The sequence below is a fragment of the Pyxicephalus adspersus genome, chromosome 5, assembly GCF_032062135.1.
Source record: "Pyxicephalus adspersus chromosome 5, UCB_Pads_2.0, whole genome shotgun sequence".
NCBI lineage: Eukaryota > Metazoa > Chordata > Amphibia > Anura > Pyxicephalidae > Pyxicephalus > Pyxicephalus adspersus.
In genome coordinates this window covers 98,120,180-98,141,703 of record NC_092862.1, presented here as the reverse complement: position 1 = coordinate 98,141,703, position 21,524 = coordinate 98,120,180, and the positions used below count along the sequence as shown (strand labels likewise).

General features: G+C 37.5%; 1 protein-coding gene across 3 annotated transcripts in view; it reads right to left on the bottom strand.

Annotated features, from left to right (window-relative positions):
• NT5C3A (5'-nucleotidase, cytosolic IIIA) overlaps positions 1 to 21,524 on the bottom strand; it is a 30,953-nt gene that overhangs the window by 1,368 nt on the left and 8,061 nt on the right. For 2 of the 3 annotated variants that reach the window (XM_072412238.1, XM_072412240.1), the window contains 7 exons: positions 12,685 to 12,783; positions 10,767 to 10,836; positions 8,621 to 8,667; positions 7,766 to 7,851; positions 6,448 to 6,537; positions 4,928 to 5,090; positions 2,772 to 2,972 (listed from right to left, as the gene is read on the bottom strand). In XM_072412238.1, the coding sequence (XP_072268339.1) occupies positions 2,772 to 2,972; positions 4,928 to 5,090; positions 6,448 to 6,537; positions 7,766 to 7,851; positions 8,621 to 8,667; positions 10,767 to 10,836; positions 12,685 to 12,783 (756 nt within the window). Of the gene's footprint in view, positions 1 to 2,771; positions 2,973 to 4,927; positions 5,091 to 6,447; positions 6,538 to 7,765; positions 7,852 to 8,620; positions 8,668 to 10,766; positions 10,837 to 12,684; positions 12,784 to 17,842; positions 17,978 to 21,524 lie in introns of those variants that run through there. The other variant, XM_072412239.1, reaches the window with a different exon arrangement.

Here is a 21,524-nt window from a genome sequence, read left to right as displayed (position 1 = left end):
CGTCGGGTGGGACACCTTACCGCCATCGCTAACCTAGTCTGACACTAAACTATATTGCTATTTTTTTGCGAAACTAGTTATATGTTAGCCTGAGATTCATTTATAGAGACACAGCTCTTAATCTTTAAATTATGTTGTTGGAACAATAAAATTTTGTGTTTTTAAATTTAACTCTGGTTGCCCTTCAAAAGCCTGGCTTTTCCTCCCTCCTCTTTTTCTCTTCCTCCCACAGATACACTCAAGTGTAAAATGGCACACTGCAGATTCCACGGTGTCATCATTTAACAAAAATGGTGAAGCCATATGTAGAAAAGTACATTCCATGATTTATTAGCTTTTAGAATCAGCAGAAAATAACAAAGTAATCTCTTTCTGTAAGAAAGTCTCTTTATCAGTCTCTCATAAAATTCTGGAAGAATATAATCACTCTTTTTAAAACATTGCTTCAATTCATGTTTGCAGGCAATTCTTTATGCACAAATCTTTTAAGGTCTCTCTCAAGGTCCGACCACAGCATATTGATTAGCTTGAGGTTTGGACTTAGACTGCGCCATTGCAACACCTTTATTCTTTTCTTTTTCAGCCATTCTGCTGTAGATTTCCTGGTGTGCTTGGTATCATTGCGTTCTACATGACATAATTTTGACCAAGCTTTAGCGGTTGCACAGATGGCCTTACAACTGACTCTAAAATACTTTTGTTACCAGAGGGACTTATGGTCAATGACTGCAAGATGTCCTGTGGCTGCAAAACAAGCCCACCCATCACCACTGTGCATGACAGCATTTTTCTACAAATATACTATTTATCTGAGCATTGCCTGGTCTGACCACAAAAGCTTAGATAAGGTAAGAGGGTGTGCCTTCCTTATCTCAGGACTGTATTATCCATTTACCAGGTGTATTCCCTATGTAAGAAAATTATTCTATCTTTACATGTGTTAAGCCCTTGAGGGGACTAGAGCACCTGGAAGAATTAACTCCAAATATTTAAAGAACATGAAAACACTAAAAAACATACCCCAAGGGGAAATAAGCCTGGCTGCCTAGTTTTACAGGGAATCAGTGCTGCCTGAACCAACATGCCACCAGGTTAAATAGATGTGAGTTCTGGGCGTACTGGTGGATACATTGTTCTGTCTCACAGGCCAGAGATATTTTACTGTTACCTTTCATGGACTTTGCATAATCTGCAAGGGATTTGAACACAAATCCTTAAAATAACAATTATATTTCACAACACAACTGGGCAGAAGAAATAGTGCATTACTCAGTTGGCTGCAAGTCAGTTTTAGGTTCACCATGAGCCAATGGAAATAATGCTTTATCTGCAGCTATCTCTGTTCCTGACTACTGTGACCTACTGATGAAAAAAGTCTGTACACGGCTTCTCATTTATTATAATTTATTTAAACATTAACACAAAATAAACTGCTGGAAGCAGATATTCTTGACCTTTTTTACCATTGAGCAACTTACAGGAACAACTTTCAGGTCTTAGGGATTCCCTGTGATAATTACTATATCCACAGGTCACAGAATATTAGTGAGGTGCTCAGTGGGAGGAATGTCTCTTACATTTCTGGCCATTGTGAATTTCACCCTTACAGATATCTAAAACGACCATTGGTGTCACCCAAACTGACCTGAGAGGCACAAACTGTTTATTACTCAAGGAACACCCAGAAACTTCTGGAGGAACCCTGGTTGAAAGGATACATATCCCAAATTGCTTCTCTGGAAATACATCTGGTTTGTTATCAGCTCAGACTTCAATAGTTCTGGTTTAAAAACATGAACATATACTGCAAATGCTCAGACAACCAGTACTGGCTACAATAGAAGCCCACATATTGTCCGCAATACTGGTTTTCTTAAAGCCCAGCTAATCCCACAATCAAAGAAGGCAAATTCTAAAAGCAATCATGTTCAATATTGTAATGTTGTCTTGTAATGTTGGAACTAAACTTTACAAATTACAAAAAACCCATGCAACAGATTGGCTGTAGCTGTGCATTGGTCCACACATGCCTGGCCTTTCATGCCTTTAGTTTTTTGTTAACAGACTGAAGTCTTATAATTGCTCACTACCTAATTCCTATGAACTACTATGCCTGCCTCCTCTTGTAGAAACCTAAATTTCTATTGTAATGCAGAAATGCTGGGAAATGTAGCCTGGGGCATCTGTTGTTCTTTCTACTTTGGATGTTACAAAGCCACATCTGGATGACCCTCCAACTGGCTGAATGCTGTGTAGTGCACAGTATGAGTACATTCAACCCAATAAACAGATCATCTGTCAACCACTGTGCTTCTTTTCCACTCTATTTGCTACCCTTCTTTGTATTCACTTATCAAAACTAATTGTTACAAACCATATAACACACAAAGTAGAATTTGCCTTGTTTTAGGGTATAATTGGGCAGCAGGTGTGTGATAAACTTCCCCATTGTCAGTTCCCTAATCAGTATACAATATACCATGAATTTTACACCCTTCTAAAGCTGCGTACACACTTGCAATTTTTGTCGTTGGAAAGCGGCACCCTGCTGCGCGCTCTCCCCTTCCCTTTCATTACGATCGGCTGTCGTCCATCGTCCGTGGATCCGGCAGGTCGGTCGTCCGGACGATGGACGACACCGACTGTACGGAAGATTTTCGCCCGATAATTGGCCGATGCCGATTATCGGGCGATAAAAATCTGCCGTGTGTACGTAGCTTTACTGTTACTCACACATTACCCAGAAGTCAATGCAGATGCAAATTTCTTACCTTATCATTGAGATATCCAATTTTGAGGATATTTTCCACATTTGGTACACCATCAGCCATAGTTAAATCTCCTAATGAATCTCCTAGTAGAATGATGTTGCTGGTATCTTTCAGCTGATCAAAGTACTCTGTTCTCTTCAAGGCACCGTCATGTTTGTTGTAAACATGTATTAATTCTCCCTTGAATCCCTTTATTACTCCCTGCAAATAGAAAAGACAATGTGTATTTAATAGTTAACCTTACTTTCAGATATATCAGCAATTCACCTTTTAACCCCAGGCCAGAAAAAAAGCAGTCAATAACCGCTTTTACCCTTAAGCCGCATACACACTTGCAATAATAGTCGTTGGAAAGGATCTTTCACGATCCTTTCCAACGACTAGCACTGCACGATGCACGAACGAGTGCTGTACATACAGCACTGTTCTGCTCTATGCAGAGGGGAGGGGGAAAAACGACGAAGCGGCACCCTGCTGCGCGCTCTCCCCCCTTACCTTGTATTAGGATCGTTAGTTGTACATCGTCCGTGGATCCGCCAGGACGGTTGTTCAGAGGATGGAGGACTGGCACAGTACACATGCTAGATTCTTGCCCGATATTGGCCCTGAGCCGGGCGGGAACCGTTGTACGTGTGTACGTAGCTTTACACCTCTTAAAAGCTCCCAATTAGTTTGACAGCAGACATCATAGTTTCTCGTACGAAAGTTTGACTTTGAGGCACCTAGAGCCAACAGCAGAATATCTATCTAATCTGCCTACTAAACTGACCCCCAGACATGAGATGAATAAGGTGGTGATCATTATTTATGTGGATAGAAGCCAGACCAGGCTAAGTCTGCTGGATTGTTTTTTCTTTTTTTGCTGTCTTACTATGTTCTTTACAGTTACCTTGACAATTCTGCTTATCTAGCTCTAAATGCAAGCTTGGGCAGTTAAGGGAAAATATAGTACTTTTGCAATCTAAGTAAAGATTTAAATATTTATTCTCATCAATGAGTATAAATACTATTTTGTTGTACAGTTTGTAATAATACATATAGACATATAGATAAGGGGAACCATGTTTACTTATTACGTCATATGTACACTGTGATTCCTGCTCTAGATACAACTCAATAGGGCAGGTTAGATTTATGTAAAAGAAAAAAAAAAATATATATATATATATATATTAAACTAATAATTAAAAGCAGTAAATCCTGATGTCTACTAATTATAAAAGTATTATTGATTTGATATAGAAAACTGCATAAAAACCTAAGTACACTTTCTGGCAGACCAGTGCTCCTCTAGGTTTACATCAGTTCTTTTAGCCAGCCAAATAGCCTAATTTAATAAAGATGTACAGAACACTATATATCAGGGGCAGATTTTCTAAAACTGCAATGTCTATCTAAGTTATTCACTATTAAGCTGAATATATTTACTGAATGTTTAGGATATTAGATTAAATTTGTCTGCCGCTGGATCACTCCTTTTATTCTTTTCCGTTCATTGCTTTTCCTTTCGACTACAAGAAATCCAATATGTACTGCGGTCCTGTTTAAACCTTTTAGACTTGTTCAATCCTGATGATATTTCCTGTCATCTAATTCATTTAATTAAGAACTACATAGAGATTTTTTTTTACATACAAAGTTCCTTTCTGAGTTTATGGGGCATTATTAACTAAAATGGAATGTTTACACACATTTTACCATTGACATTTAACATTAACAAGAAACACTGTTGCAGAGAAGGAAGTTTAGGTCTTTTCAGACATTTAGAAAAATGATTTTAAACATTACATAGAGCAGAGGTCCCCAACCCCTGGTCTGTGGACCACTGACAATGTGTTGCCTGTGAGTTGGGGGACACAGATGAAAGGAAGCAGGGGCACAGCTAGCAGGAGTTCTGGCGGCCCTCCTTACACTGCTCTGTAGGTAGTGACAGTGTGATGACAGGTTGCAGAGCTGATGAGATCGGCAGAATGGTGTATGTAAGGCTTAAACTGCTCTGCCATGCTCAGCAGCTCTACCACCTGTCATCAGACTGCTATGCCATCCTCAACTAGTGTGCTGACAACCGTTTTTTCACAAAGTCCCCACCCCCGGCGATAACATTTTATTGTACAGTAAAGGTTGGTGACTGCACTGAAAGAGAAAGCTGAACGTACATTTTCATCAAAGTCCATAAAGTTGGAAACTACTTTAATGTTTGGGTAGTAGACACTAGCTTGACGAATAGCCTCTTCTAATACGTCCCCAAGTCCTGCTGAAAAGATGAACACTGGTATGTTGTGCTCATGTAGCTTATCAAAGAATGTTTCATAACCCTCCCTGCAAAATTAAAGAAAATAAAAAGTTATTCATTGTGTAAACAAGGCTTTACAAAATGACTATACATAGGTTGTCATTAAATATATGTGACCTCATTGCACCTTATTGTTTTAAACATGAAAGTCAAAATTTTATCTGGTGGTTGACCTCAGTCCCTTACTATGGCTATGTACACACGTGCAATAATTGTCATTGGAAAGGATCTTGCATGATCCTTTCCAAGGATTACCGACTGCACAATGCATGAACGAGTGCTGTACATACAGAGCCATTCTGCTCTATGGAGAGGGGAGGGGAGGGGGGAGAAGGACAGAGCTGTACTCCGCTGCGCTCTCCCCCCTTCACTTTCATTATGATCATTCATTGTCCATGGATCAGCCAGGACGGTAGTTGAACGATGGACTAAGAGCGCTGTACATACAGAGGATTCTCGTCCGATATCGGCCCTGAGCCAATATTGGACAAAAACTATTGCTCGTCTATATATTATAGGTGTGTACCTAGCCTAAAGCTGCGTACACACTTGCAATTTTTGTCGTTGGAAAGGATCTTTCACGATCCTTTCCAACGACAAGGGGCTGCAAGATGCATGAACGGTGCTGTACATACAGCACCGTTCATGCTCTATGGAGAGGGGAGGGGGGAGAGCGACGGAGCGGCACCCTGCTGCGCGCTCTCCCCTTCCCTTTCATTACGATCGGCTGTCGTCCATCGTCCGTGGATCCGGCAGGTCGGTCGTCCGGACGATGGACGACACCGACTGTACACACGGAAGATTTTCGCCCGATAATTGGCCGATGCCGATTATCGGGCGATAAAAATCTGCCGTGTGTACGTAGCTTAAGAGCAGCCAACTGAACAGGGGGGCCTCCTTTCCCTTGCAATCTAAAGCCTTATCTAAAGCCTTAGGGGCAATTATTATACAGATGTTTTTTTAAACTGTGGGACTAAGGTGGAGAATGGATAAGGGAACTCATGCTGATGCAAGAACAAACTTTACCCCATATACTTGTCTAGTCTGACATATGCTCAATAATTGTCACTCAAACAATAATTGTCAACCCCAAACATTACACACACACACGCACACACGTACGATATTCTGTCCATCCAATTATCAGAACTACAAGACCATGTCAAAGATATGCCAACAGACTGAAGAGTCTTATGGCATTTTCTCCAATGTAACAATAATTTCACATTGATGATTTGCAGCTATGTCATGCATTGTGATGCCTTGTGCCGTTCTTCCAATACCAGCCAGTCTTGTTACTGTTGATATTGAAAAATGAATAAATAAATTTGAAATGAAACCCTATAGATACAATACATACAATACAAAAAAGGTGGTTCTTACTTGAGCATAATATCAGAATCCCTTACGACTTCTGGCAGCTTGTCCTTCTGAAAAGCCTGTTCAATTAATAATGTGTGTGACTTTGTATACCTGTAAAACAAGATAAACCAGTTAAAAAAAAAATAAGAAAATGCTCAATTTATCTACAATTAGTAAAGGACATTTACAAAGAGAGGGTAATCATTATATGTTGACATCAAAGAATAATAATTCCTCAGCATTAAACCTCTGCAAGCCAGCAAAGTGCAAATATTCAGATCTATTTCTAAGGTTTAAAAAAGCAGAGGTATCAGCCGCATTCATTTAGTAAAATGTGTGAAGCCAAATATCATGGCAACCATTCTTAGGGTTTTGGACCTAATCTCGGAATAATAATAATTTAAAAAAATGACCCAGCGTTCTTTTCAGTATTACTGAAATTAAAATCAAGGAGGAACAAATGGCTTAATGTGTCAGCTGACATGGGAATGATACAGTGTTAAACCCAGTTTTAAATGATACAGTGTTAAACCCAGAAATTGTGTTAAGCTGGGTGGTGGCCCCTGTATTGTGACCCAACTCATCAGTACCCACCGAAAAAAAGCTGGGTGGGTTCCTGAAAAGTGCCTTGTGGTGCGGCCGGCTCCAAGGGACTAGGGAGAACACTGCTGATATAGAGCTGTGCCTCATTTTTATATTTTATTTGCACAAAAACAGCAGCAATTGAGATTTGACCTTTCTTTTATGAACAAGCATTTTAAAACCAGTAACTATCAGCTGTTCAGTAAAACTAAGCTATTGACGACTTTTAAATTCAGACATGTAACTAATAAGACTGGTGATAATTATTTTACAGCTTAGTATAGGGGATTTAGGGACACATTGAGCAATTCTTTCTAGGGGTCATAAAAAGGCTTAGATAAGATAAGGTATAAAGAATCTGCTGTTCCAGTCATTTAGTAATGCATTTAATTGGAAAGGTCCACTAAATTTATCAATAGTCACCTATTAGTAGCTGATAAATTCTGGATAAATTATAATCTAAAAGCAAATATCTCAACTGTTTATTATATTTTATTTTGCATTTATATATCTTGTATTTGTGCTTTAATGCTCACATTTACTATTTGCCAAATCTCTAAGGACTCATTCACACTACAGTGGTCCAAGTGCTGGGCCATGCAAAATAGGTGCTTAGGGGTGCACATGTTACAGCAATGTAGATATGTAAATAGGTCCTAACACAAATAATAAAGTCAGATTGATAATGTGACATATGAGGCTTCTCAGTGAACTACACCTAATTTGCCCTATGTACAGAATGTAGTAGAAGACTTACCATTCAATCATGTATGGATATTTTTCTTTTATTGTAAGGTTTGGGTCAATTTCTATTGCATAGTACTTGTCTTTTAGTTCATAAAGCTGGAAAAAAAATAATGGGAAAACAAATGTTTAATCAATGATAATAACAACAATAAAATGAAATGTTTGTAATATATAAAGGACAAACTTAATTAAAACTACATTTTTAATCACTTTATCATTGATGCTTAGAACTCCATTGTCTAAAATAAAAGTAGAATGTTTCATATTTCCCCACTTAGGATGGAAGAAAGTGTGAAAGTTGTAAGTGATATAATACCTATAAAAACTGCAGAGCAGGCCATCATACTACAAAACACCATCATTAAACCTTGAGCGGTTACAATTCTGGAGGAATAAGTACAGATGGGTGATGGGAACAGACATTTCAGGATTGCACAAGGCGGTTAGCAACTTGTCATCTGCTCAGCTGGTCCAACTGCTGCCCTGGTTTTTAAATGAAATCAGGTGGAAGTAGTAGTACTAAACTGCTCAATATCCCTGTCCAATTTATATAGTAATGTAACATCCAAACACCATGAATACTTTGGTTTGGAAATATCCCAAAGGAGAAGACATAAAAAAACAAAAGCAATATATGCACAACACATCGGAATGAGATCATCAACTGAGTGATTGTCTTTGGCTCTCTCACTATATTGTGATTATTATGTATCAGTGTAAAACAGAGTCAAACAGCTCATACCAACACATCAGATATATGTACATTGGGAAATGATAGAGAATTGGGGTGAGTACTTCTGTTGGTTACTACTTTGCACGTTAGTAATATGTGACATAGAGTCTCAAGCTTGTAATGTGTACAAACCTTTTTCCGGCATTCATCAGATACGTATTTGCAGTTATCGATAACATCTACGGATTGAAAAATATTTTAGTTATTGCATTATTACCTGAAACAAAAGCTGATTAGATTTTTTAACTATCCAATTCTTTGGGGACTTAGACAAACTCAATAAAGCTAAAAATATTAATATACATTTTTATATAAATAAATAAAATAAAAATATTTTTTTAAAAATAGTTGGAATTTAAAACCATAAAGCTGCTGTTTCATACCATAGAATTATGGTTTCATAAAAAAATGTGTTGCAGCACATTATAAATGCATCTGCACATCCAGTTTTCTCTTAGCCCACCTGCAAAGTATCACTAATAATAGATGAACCTGCAGTGTATGAGACATGGCAAAGGATGATTTGTCTCAAACAGGAAATGTAAAAGAAAAGTTTACATTTACCTTATAAGACTTATCAATCACATAGTAAATGGAGTTTGTGTTACTGATATACAGGAGCCTTTAGTTGTAATTTAATATTTATAATAATAATATAATAATATAATATATAATAATATAAAATAATATATAATAATATAATAATAATATAATAAGTTATAGTATATATGCACTGCAAGCTACTCCTTCACAAGTTTGTCATTGTAATTCCAACCCAAATATTTTTTGGGGGCTTTGGAAAATAAAGGGACGAGTTTTAAAAACCTTTGTCAGGTTTGTAATGCTGTTTCTGTAGTCACTGAGATTTTCACTCTCTTCCTTTTCAATCACAGAGATAGAGGTGTAAATAATTACTCCACCAGGGACACTACAAATATACAACAAATAAAATAAAAAACTGATCGCAAATCTTTTCCCTGGACCAGATTTACTATTGGCTACAACTGGCATGTGCGAATGTGAACAAACGACAAGGCAGTATAGCGTTACCAGTCACACATTTTTCTATCAATACAATTATCATAAGTAACATCATTGTTGAAATATTCCAAGACAGGTTAGTAAAACAGGCTAGACCAGTAATTCAAGTACCCATTCTTTGTATAATTGGTTATCTTACAAAGTAGTGTTGCCTTGCACACAATTTTGCATGCCTGTGGATTTTAAAGGGTTTACAAATCTAAAGCTACGTACACACGTCAGATTTTTATCGCCCGATAATCGGCATCGGCCAATTATCGGGCGAAAATCTGCCGTGTGTACAGTCGGTGTCGTCCATCGTCCGGACGACCGACCTGCCGACAGCCGATCCTAATGAAAGGGAAGGGGAGAGCGCGCAGCAGGGTGCCGCTCCGTCGCTCTCCCCCTCCCCTCTCCATAGAGCATGAACGGTGCTGTATGTACAGCACCGTTCTTGCATCGTGCACTCCCTTGTCGTTGGAAAGGATCGTGAAAGATCCTTTCCAACGACAAAAATTGGAAGTGTGTACGCATCTTAAGTCTGCAAATCCCTAATTGATGAACTTGATTTTAAGCCGCGTTTTTTTTTTAAATATTTTAAGTTGGACAATTTGTAAAACTGACAAAGACTATGGTCTCTTCTATTGATATGGAATCTTAAGTTTGCATGACACTGACACTGGCATTACTCAACAAAAGCCATTTGCCTTCAGACAGTCTCTCTTGTTAAAATACAAATTGTCATGTCCAATTTTTAAGTGACTACAAAAAATTCTGGAGAAATCTGTCATTATAAGTTATCCGATTAAAGATCATCATACTCTCTTAAGTTTATACTATATTATTGAGAGAGATATAAGTTCTCCTAATAAATGTAAACTGGGGGATGAAAATGATGTTTTGTATACACAGAGGGGTCTACGCTGTGTTACCAAGCAGTGAACTAGCTTTACTTAACACCCAACATGTGGTAGAAACAGGAGTGATTAGACAATTCCATATTGAAAAAGGCCTCAGGAGTTAGCACAATTCAGTATTTTTTGTGGCAATAGGTGTCCGGAGTACTCTCCTAAGCACAGCCAAGCTCAGTATTTGCCTGTTTACTTGCTCTTCTTTCATTGATGTACTCGCATACAAATTTCAAAAAGTAAAAAAGGTTCACAATGTAATGTTTATGATATTGTGTTGCTAAAATGTTTAAATCCCATACTGTATTGTATATTTAGCGCAAAGGGGAGGTGAAGTATAGAGTACTTACTATGACAAGTAGGACATCTCTTTCCATTGTGGGAAAACCGGCTTAAGGTCATATCAAAATCTGTTATGATCTGAAAAAAAAATGAAAGAAACATCTTATTTGTTTTATTATTGCTTCTTATTTCTCTGATAGAAGTCTCTGGCATAACTGTCATAAAATCAGTGGTTTTGTGTTTTTTCACAAGTACTGTACTGATAAGCAAATAGTGGAAAAAAACATTTGGTTTACAGCTTATGATAATGTTGGTCATCTAGACATATATAATTATATGTACAAGAACATCTTACCTTTTTCTTAATGAACATGACTATTTTTCATGGATCCCCTCCCTGCATTTCCTCTTTTTGCTTATTAACAGTTTACAACTTAACTTACAGTAGATTATTAGGAACTTTTTTTTAAAAAGAAGATTTTGTTAAAATGTGTATTGTACAGTATATAATTAAATTTAAAGAGTTAGTTAGGCTGTGTACACGTTACATTTTTTTCTGGAAACAATCTTTCTTGGACGTTTCCAGCGACAAAACAGTGAGATGAAGGAATGAGAACTGTACACACAGCGATGTTCTGTTCTTTAGGGAGTGGAAGAGGGAAAACGAGCGAGAGGCACCACGCTGTGCTCTTCTCTATTGACTTGTACAGTGGTCATTCTCCATTGGTCATTCATAGATCTGTACAACTGCTGTACACATCAGATTCATGACCAGGACATCGAGCAAGAATCTGCTCACATGTGTAAATAAGCCTTATACTGGCAACAGAGTGAAGTTAAAAGTACCTGATAACATACATTATCAACTAAATGAGCTAACACAAGAACCTTTGAACTTGTGACAGTCCAGTGCCCTTGATTCCAAAGCGATATTGTATTAAAAATAAATGTATTTTACATATAGTTTTATTGATCTGTTTCGGGAAGTATAGGCTTGTTGCTTCACAAACCATTATGCAAATGTCCAAGGAACACCTGTGATCAGGGACTATAGAGGACAGCTAATTACACCAACCAAAGCAAGATAAGAGGATGGCAGTAAACTGGAATACCATGCTGAATACAGAAGTTTACAAATTTAAGAAAAAGAGCTAAAGAATCTAAAGAATGTGTCGTATAGGTTTGTTTAATCCAGATCCAGCTAGGAAGATGGATATTTTCACTACCAAAGGGAACATTTACAAGTTAATTTGTAATTTGAAAAACTGTAAAAACGCTATCTCAGACACAAACTAATTATGAGTGTATAATGAGTAATAACAGATTGTTTCTGTTGACAAGAAAGCACCTTGCTGTTCATAGCAGATCTTTCAAACTTATGAAACATAAAGAATAAAAGGTTGTAGCAATGAGTCTTCTCAATAAACCACACTATGCACCGCATACCAGGGAATTTAAATTTGCTTTCATTAAGTTACCAGGAGGTAGAGAGAACTGAATAGACATGCCAGTCCTGGCATCTGGAGGCTTTATGTTTAATCGCTGCACAATGTATGTACCATGCAATGTAAACTTAGCTCCATTTGTAGCACCCCCGCATAGAAACAGCTGTCAGGGACATACACAGGAATGACATCATTAATGACCATCCATAGCTAAGGGTAATTTTCATGGACCTGGAAGTCCACCGAAGTGGCAAGTTTAGTGACTTCTTGGAACACAACAGTGACAGGTTCCTGCAGGGCTCCTGCAAACAGGCAAGTCTGTGCCATAAACAACAAGTATGCCCATACTTAGTGATTATGGCAGAAGCTCACCACCTACCAACCAGTACAGTTCTGCTAAAATAATAACAATGTAGCCAAACATATACAATTGCTTTACCTAGGGTAAGCCAGTGTTGCCACACTCACCTTTCAAAAAACTATTATAAATTTAATTACAACATACTAAAAATTACCAAGATATAGCTGTAACAATGCATACCTGAAGCCTAGCAGCACCTCCTTTTATTAATCCACATATTATTTCCTCTACTCGGGCTGGGTCCTTTATATGGACCGTTTTCTTCTGAAATTCTGGCATCTGTAAAAAAAAAAAAAAATGTTTAAGAAACAGACTGAGTGCTGTCCTCTGTTCAAACCTGCAAGACAAAACAAAATGACAGTAGAATCCTTTTTTGAGCCAGGACACATTTTTTACATTACAAAAATCCTGCGACACACCACAAATCAAAAATTTTACAAAATGTATGTGACACAAGGCAATTAAGCTACCTACTGTCACCTACTGACATAGAAGAGTAGCACATTACTCTGCCAGTCTCTACAGCACTGACACTCGACAATGGTAATTGGATAATTTCCCACGGTACACCTGAAGATCTCTCATGGCACAGTGGTTGAAAATCACTGCAGTGAAGGATGTACCGTAATATATATTGGTATAAAAAAAATTGAATACAAATTACAAATAAGGCAGGGACATATTACTATGGCACTAATGAACTTCTACCACCCAACAATAAACTGGTTGTTAGTAGAGAATACACAAAATTAGGTACACAGACAATGAAAGTTATTGGTATAAATAAACCCTGCCATGCCTTGGTGTTCTAGCGCGGAACAAGCTGTGCTCTAGGAAGCTTACTATGCTAAAAGGTCATACGACAAATAATAGGAAGGCATGCTGCTATAATAGATGTGGCAATCTGTGCTGCCACTAATGTGTACCTGTTGGCCAGCGTGCTTAAACTTGGCATGCTGGGTATTTTTATGTAAATGTTAGAAAGTTAGCACTAAAAGAATGAGCAAGACAAATCAGATGGTGTTCCTGTTTCTCTAAGATTCTGCTGCTTAAGCTGAATTTAAGACAATACACTAAAAGCTTTTGTAATACATTGAGGCATTTTTTTTTCCTTCCTAACCCTTACTAGGAAGATGGGCACACAAAAAGATAAAAGATAATGCAAACTGCGAAATATACTGTGACACAGGGGTTCTTAACCTTTTTATGATTACAGATCCCAATAGATTGCAAACCCTACCAGGCTGCCAAAACTATCACCTGGTACCTGGATGACATCAAAGACGTCAATGCTTTGATAAAATTACATTCTCTTTTTTGGAAAATTTTGATTAAATTACAAAGCAATCATTACCTAGAATTCTCTTATCTTTGTTACGACAGCTATCATACCTTTCACCCAAAAGTATTTGCAGAGCCTGGGGTCAAATCAGGAGACACATCATCCCCTTCATACTATTGACATTTATTGAAGATCCCAATGGTGCAAAGCTTTTCAAAGAACCTAGTTTCCTAAATCTAATCTATATATGGATATATTAAAAAGCTTAGCTAACTGTGCAGGTTTATTCCATTTTGAATGAACCTCTTCCTTATTTAGAAAATATATTTTAAATTGTTCTTTGGTTAATCGTAGTAAGTCGGATTTTCCGTTTTCTTGGTACGGCTGATATAAGAAGACTTCATAGTCATCTCATAAAAGGACCTAGCTATTACATAGCAGGTTACATTTATCTGGGCTTCTAACCATCCTTATGCCAATTTCCAATTCTTTAAATTAACCACAGCACCGGCTGCTAAAACCAATGGTTTTAAAGTGAATTACCACCATGTATGGGGAAACAGGACACTTTGCCTACCCTACCACTAAACTGTGCTTGGTGCCTTAGAAGAAGATATGCCAAAAGAAGGTAAGGAAGGGGGGATGGTGAGGAAGTATCAACCATAAAGTGTCGATAGCATGAATCAGAGGATTTGTCAATGTTGCCATCATTTAGCTGGTTTTTGTTACAAGTCATAACAATTCAACTATTCATTTCTGTAATCTACATTCCAGCTCTCCTCCACATCCTTTGGAATTTGTTCCAATAACAAAGTTGGAAGTTTCTTTTTCATTTCCTATTTTGTAAAAACAGAATTCAATGTCATGTCAGTATAGAAGTAAGTAATCATCTTTCACATGCTCCAATAATTATGGGAAGCACTGAGAGCTAAGCAAGCAGTGAAATGTGCCTTCATTCCCCTAACAAACTGGTGTCCTTGAAAGACCTTCTGTAACATATTATGAAATACTGGGCTGTACTCCAGCAAATTCAGCTCTACAAATCCCTGATTGTAATACTAAGAATAAAGGTAAAAGTACAAAGACAATGTAAGGTGTTTGTTCCCCGTATTTGCCGGTGCTTGAATGGAGCTCCTCCAATTTATGTATGTAAGTCTGTTAAAAGGTCATTAACATTGTTTTATAGAATAAAACTAGTGCTACAACAGTGTTCAACCCAGAAATTTTTTTAAGATGGGTGGGAATAAAAATTGTAGGCAGGTGGCAGCCCCTTTATTGTGACCCAACTCTTCAGTAACCACGCAAAAACAGCCCAGCTAAAAGGGGCTGGGGAGAACACGGTATAAATATGTTTGACTTCAGCAATGCATCTTCACTCATTGCTATTTCAACCCAGAGAAATATTTTAATTATGCCCCAACCATCTCAACTTGGTACACTGCAGCTACTAATTATGATATATCTGGATAGAAGTAACTTATCCGACATACAGTATGTTGTATAAATGACAGGTACTCCTTTGAACAGAAACTATTGTTCTTTAAAGCACATTGAGCCAATATTGTCAAACTGGACAACTCATACGTATTCATTCCATATAATCAGCGCATTAAAGTATTATATTCTTATTATGTTGTTTTTGTTCTTATGGTGGATTTATTGGGAAACTAATGAGTATCACCACCAGTGCATAGTAGATAATAGAAAAACAAGAACATTTATTAGACACAGGTAAAACCTTCCCAGAAAATATAGCAAAAAACTCAACCTTCCCTGGGTGTCTAATGGAAGGTCACTTTTTTAACTTCTGAAATTTTAGGGGATTCAGCAACAGACATGGTGAAATATAGAAAATGCCTACATGTTTTGAATAAATTGGACCATGCATGGAAATGCAAGATCAGCTTTTCTACACACTCCTCAAATAGTATTTATTCACCTTTTACCCAGTGATTTTATATTTGGGTGGTCTGCTTTAACCTCAGTATTACCTCTAAACATAATGCTTAACTTCATTCAATTCCACCCAACCTAGCCAGTAATCTCAGTTTAGGCTACTGTACCTTTTTTAGGAACAGTAAGGTGATTTTTTTACGGGCAGCGCGGTGGCTTAGACGGTAGCACTCTTAAGCGCTAGGTCCCAGGTTTGAATCTTGGCCAGGTCACTATCTGCCTGGAGTTTGCAGGTTCTCCCCATGATTGCGTGGGTTTCCTCCAAAATTCCAAATTTTCCAAAAACATGCAGTTAGGTTAATTGGCTTCCCCCAAAATTGACTATAGACTATGGTAAAAGACATTGGTAGGACATTGGACATAACTTTTGGTAGGGACATTAGATTGTGAGCCCCTTTGAAGGATAGCTAGTGACATGACTAAGGACTTATTTCCGTGCTGTGTAATATTCGGCGCTATATAAATACTGGGTAATAATATCAGTAACATGTTAACGGTATATGGCAGCCTTTCGCAACCGTTTTAACATGCGGAAGCCTTGAATTTATTTTTGGATCTTAAGCAACCCCTGCTACAATTACTATATCCACAGCTCACAGTACATTAGCTTGTTGTCAAAATGACTCTTACATTGCTGGCCAGTACGTCACCCTTTCAGATAGCCCAAAAAATACAAATTGAACCATACAAAATCATCCTGCAGTTGAACAAAGAGATAAAAACATAATAAAATTATAGCTATACACAAGGTGGAGCACCTCATGGAAGGACAGTTTTCTCCCCAGCCCCTTTTAGCTGGGCGCACCACCAGGCACTTTCCAGTAACCACCCGGCTGTTTTTGAGTGGGGGGCTGCCAATCACCTACAACTTCTACCCCCCCATGTTTAAAAAAAAAATAGTAGGACAATACTGCAGGCCATTTCACAGAGGGCCATATGATTACACTTGCTGAGTCAGAAAAATCAGTTCACACCTCAGAGTGTCCTCTATATCTCTTCAGGGGGCAATAGTCCACTGAGAGTTTTGTTTTTAGTATCATATTTTCAAAAGGATATATGAAAGTTCCAAAACAAGATAAGCAATTAAGGCAGGGAGGTAGCTAAAAATATTATTGCAGTGCACTAAATAAACTGCAATGAATCTGTAGGACTATTACCATTGCCTGGAAAAGTATTGTCATTCCGATTTGCTCTTTAAACTGCAGTACTCCAGATAGGATAAAAAAAAATTGCTACCGTGTCAACATTCCAACACCCGACACAATACTGCATAGGCAAAAGTAATGATAACAGCAAAACATTTTTGTAATATATATATATATATATATATATATATATAAAATTTTATAAGTGGAAAGTCTTTTGTTTTAACTTTAGTTTTTATAGTAAGCTCCATGTCATCTTTATCTCCACAATACTGTTTAGTTTGCTTGTTAAAGATTTACCAGGGCTTTCCTTTACCTGATAAAAAGATGTTTAAAAATTAAGACGTCTGGAAAATGAGATAACACAAATGTGATCACCCAAGCCATGACCTTACACTTTGGAACCTTAATTTGCCTAGCAACCACTATGTGCATTACAAGATATAACAAATAATATAAAAAATAATACATTTTTTTCTAGCAAACCATAGCTTAAATGCCTAACCCAAGCATCAATGCAAGCACAAAAATTAATTTAGTAACAACTTAAAAAACAAACAACATTTTCTCAAATATTAAAAAGAGTATGCACTAATGTTAGGTTTGTATGATACGAGTTCTACATTTCTAAGCATCATAAAGAACTAAACAGTAACTAAACTGTTACAAACATTAAAGAAGAAAAGGATTTCATACACACATTGCAGAGAATATGTGCAAATACATTGCTTTAGTTCCATTGCAACATGTAATATAGTTATACAGAAATGACATGCACAAAGCAGTGCAAATAATAACATAGTCAGTTTTTTAACTTTCATAAACATGTTCTTGTCTCTTTGGGACTGGTTTAGCTGGTATTATAAAATATACCTAGCCTGTTAGCTTTACTGGTACAGCACAACCTGTTACTGATCTGTGTGCAGCTTGTTTGTTTACATGGGCAGAGTAACCTTACCACAGGACTTGCTGTAGCAGCTGATCAGAGAAAAGAAAATTCTGCTTGTCTGCAAAGAGTTTATATAGCTGAAGGTGTAGATGAGGGCGTCTCCATAAATAGAGCCACTAATCCAACCCTGTGACGTCTGCAGACATTACTGGGCCCTGTGCCAGGCCTGGAATCCTCCAAGAGGTTAAAGGGCGCCATCTCTAGTCCTGACGAATAGCTTGTGTTGATGAAGCAGAAAAGCTGAAGCTGCTGTGTAAGATCATCTACTCAGCTAGAAGCCTGCATTCTCTGGGACTTCTAGGATATGCTTTTTTCCAATATGTAGATTGGATTACTGCATGGTATTCTTGTCTTGTATAAAACAATGACAAATAAATCAAACATCAGTAAGCAGTAACACCCAAAATATTACTTTCCTTTACATGGAAATTCAGTGGGAAGCCTTTCTCTTTCATTTCCAGCAGGTTTTACTATTGCTAGGGCTCTGTGTCAATGCCAAATATCCAAATATGAAAAATGCGAACACTGAAATCGGAGTTTATAAATAACGTAGTAGTTAATAATCAGAGAACAAAAGCCCTGCTCAGGTCTGGCCCAGAAACCCCTGTATTCCTCATTGGATGCCATCATCTTTTCCCCTAAACAGCACAGAGGCTATTGAACATAAACACTAAGGACAATATAGCCCTTCCTGTGTAAGTCACTGGCCAAGGGAAGGGACTACAGATCAAAATAATAGATGCTGACTTGACAAAAGTCACAATTTGCTAGGATGCATTCTAAAAAAGTACAAAATAATTAAAAAGTAGAATATGCTTACATAGTGATCCACAGTCAAAATGATGGGAAAAATGCTAAAATTAAAATCAGTTACCGATGACAGTTTGGTTGAATTCTAATCAACCCATTGACCATGGTCGCATCATCTGATGGTTTGCCTATTGTCCTATTATGTAGGTGTACCTAATCAAGTGTCCAATGAGTGAATATGCCTTGGAATTAAACAATCAAGGAAGGTATGTAGTAAAGACTGTATAAAGGTTACAGATGAGTGATTAATGATCTGAAGCCACCCCTTCGGTACAAAGTGTGAGTCTGTTCCAATAGATAACCCATGCAGAGAGTATGACATCCTTCAGAGGTTATCACCCTGGCTGCACATATCATTTCTATTTGTAGGTACAAACTAAAAACCTTCCAGCAGGGGTATAGGGTAAACAAGGATAATGACTTTCACAGAGAGGCTGTAGTAGTACTGTAAACTCATGAACATATGATTTATTTTCCAATACTATACTTTTAGTGATCACCTTGCATTTTGAAGGTATAACTGATCATTATTAAGTGGACAATTTATAAAAACAGGAGCAAAGGATAAACAGAACTGTTGCACAAAGGAGGGATTTATCTTTAAGTCTCCTTGAATTAGAAAGAATAAACAGTGATTGCTTTTGTCAACAAGCCAAACACCAGTTGTGAGACAGTGAGAACAGTTAATGCAGTTTATATGGGCTGAATTAGGACTGGTAAGTGAACAGGAGTCTTAACTCTATGTTTTTTAGCTTTTACAAATACTTTTGTGAGCAACATTTTTTTTCTCCTCTAGAACGACTAAAAACACTTTAAAAAACTGTTGCAAAGGCAAAGTGTTTTGCATTTAGGCATATGGGAGAAGTTGAGAGAGCAAACTGCTGTTAGATAATAGACAATGGATGTGCATCACCTTTGTACATAGAAACTGTGCAAGGTAACAGGAGCTGGAAGGACTTGCTGCTAGGGTAAGGTGGTTGGGTGTGCCTTTGCTTGCCACTCAATGTGAACAAAAACTGTTACAGTAACAGAAAATCTGCAAGAAAAGACTTTTCATATGTAGTTTTGTGATGTCAGGAGGTCTGGTGTGTTAAGGCTGATCTATCAGAAGTCACACTTCACATGAATCCAAATTGCAGAACAACATGGTGATGTGCCATTATGAGCTTTAAAGCAATACTGATGTTAGGTATTTGACTTACACTAAGAGAGGTGGGGGAAGCTTTAAATACCAACTACACTAAAGACTTGTTTAGACTAAGGGGTTTTCCATCGCTTTTAGGTGTTATCACCCTGGATCGAATGGTTCAATTCATTGATGTTTATTTGGAAGACAGTAAGGATTTGCTGTGAAAAAAACCTAGGAGTGACAGCCTGATACTGCTCCCAGGCATCCAGTGACAGTAGGTTCTAGGGGAAGGAAACACCACGGTATGATAACAACAATAGTCCGAACAGGCCCATAAAGGCAAACATGTCTGTTAAACCCAGTCTGCTGATACAAAACACATGTAACAACCTGAATATACTTCACGGACACACAAAAAATTGTTACATGGTCGCCTCATTGGCATGTGAGATGGGGGGATAAGATTTAGATGGACATGTACACAAACACAGCATCAAAGACATAACCAACAACGTAAATGGAGATTTATAAAAACTTCAGAATACAGCCAACATTTAGGTTTATAAGCCACAATAAACATGTTCCTAAATCTTTATTTAGATCTAAATTTAAAAGTAGTTTAGCTTGCCTGAAGTATATTTGGCTCCACAGTCTGTAATTAGTGATATTGCTAGCAATTTTGGGAACTTTCTGTACATGAGGTTTTACTAAGGTTTAGTATTCGGTCTGCAGACACCAGTACAAAAGATATATGAAAAGGATTCAAAGTCTACAGGACAGGATCTGAGTGCTGTACTGGCTGGTGACAGGTGCTAGACGCTTCTTACATTTCAGTCAAGAGGCTGCAAGAGACAGCAAACACTGTGCTAGACTATACATAGCGATGAAACTGTTTTCATGTCAATGGAAAATACAGGATGACTACTGGTGTAATCCAAAGCATGTAAATAATGCTAGAGATTCCAGAATAGATATAACACAGTTGTTTACAAGGTGATTCCGCTGTGCCAGGTTCAAACTAGCCATAAGCCATAAGAATAAAAATAATGTACACATATGTATCATGGTATTTCTGCAAGAGGAAGAAACAGCGGTATTTTAAAACAAAGGTGTCACTCCTAAACTGGAGAGGTATAGGCTAAATTTACAGGACATTTCCCATATGTTAGCACATATACCTATGGAAGGTGCTTCTTGAAAGGCTGAATACTAGGTGTGAAAATGAATCCCCATTTCTCAGTAAATCAAACCTATGTCTGCTGCTGTCAGGCTCTAGTGTGTATTGTATTTATAAAAGTGTTCACATACATAAAACATGTGTAAAAAAGTGAAAAAATGTGTAACAATAAAAATGTTTTTTAGTATGTTCCATTCACATTGATTTCATTCATGTAACACAATCAGGTCTTTAGAAAAAAAAACATCTCCCCACAAAGATAAAGGAATTTGAATAGATAACTGTATATATTGTAAAAAAAACTGAGAACCCCAATGACAATCTACTCAAAATTAGGACGTTCCTAATTTATATATTGGTTTATTATTGACTGGGAATGCAAACTATTTCTCAGTTCAACATTTAGCTGTCAGTGCTTCCTAACAACCACCAGCTAATGGGAGCGCTTCTCTAAATTTTCTATAACAGTGCTATTTCGGCTGGTATTGTTAATAGTGAGAAGGCCATCCAGCACAATGCCACATATGCTGGTCAATAGGTGCACACCGGAATTTTAACAGGAATATATCATTTAC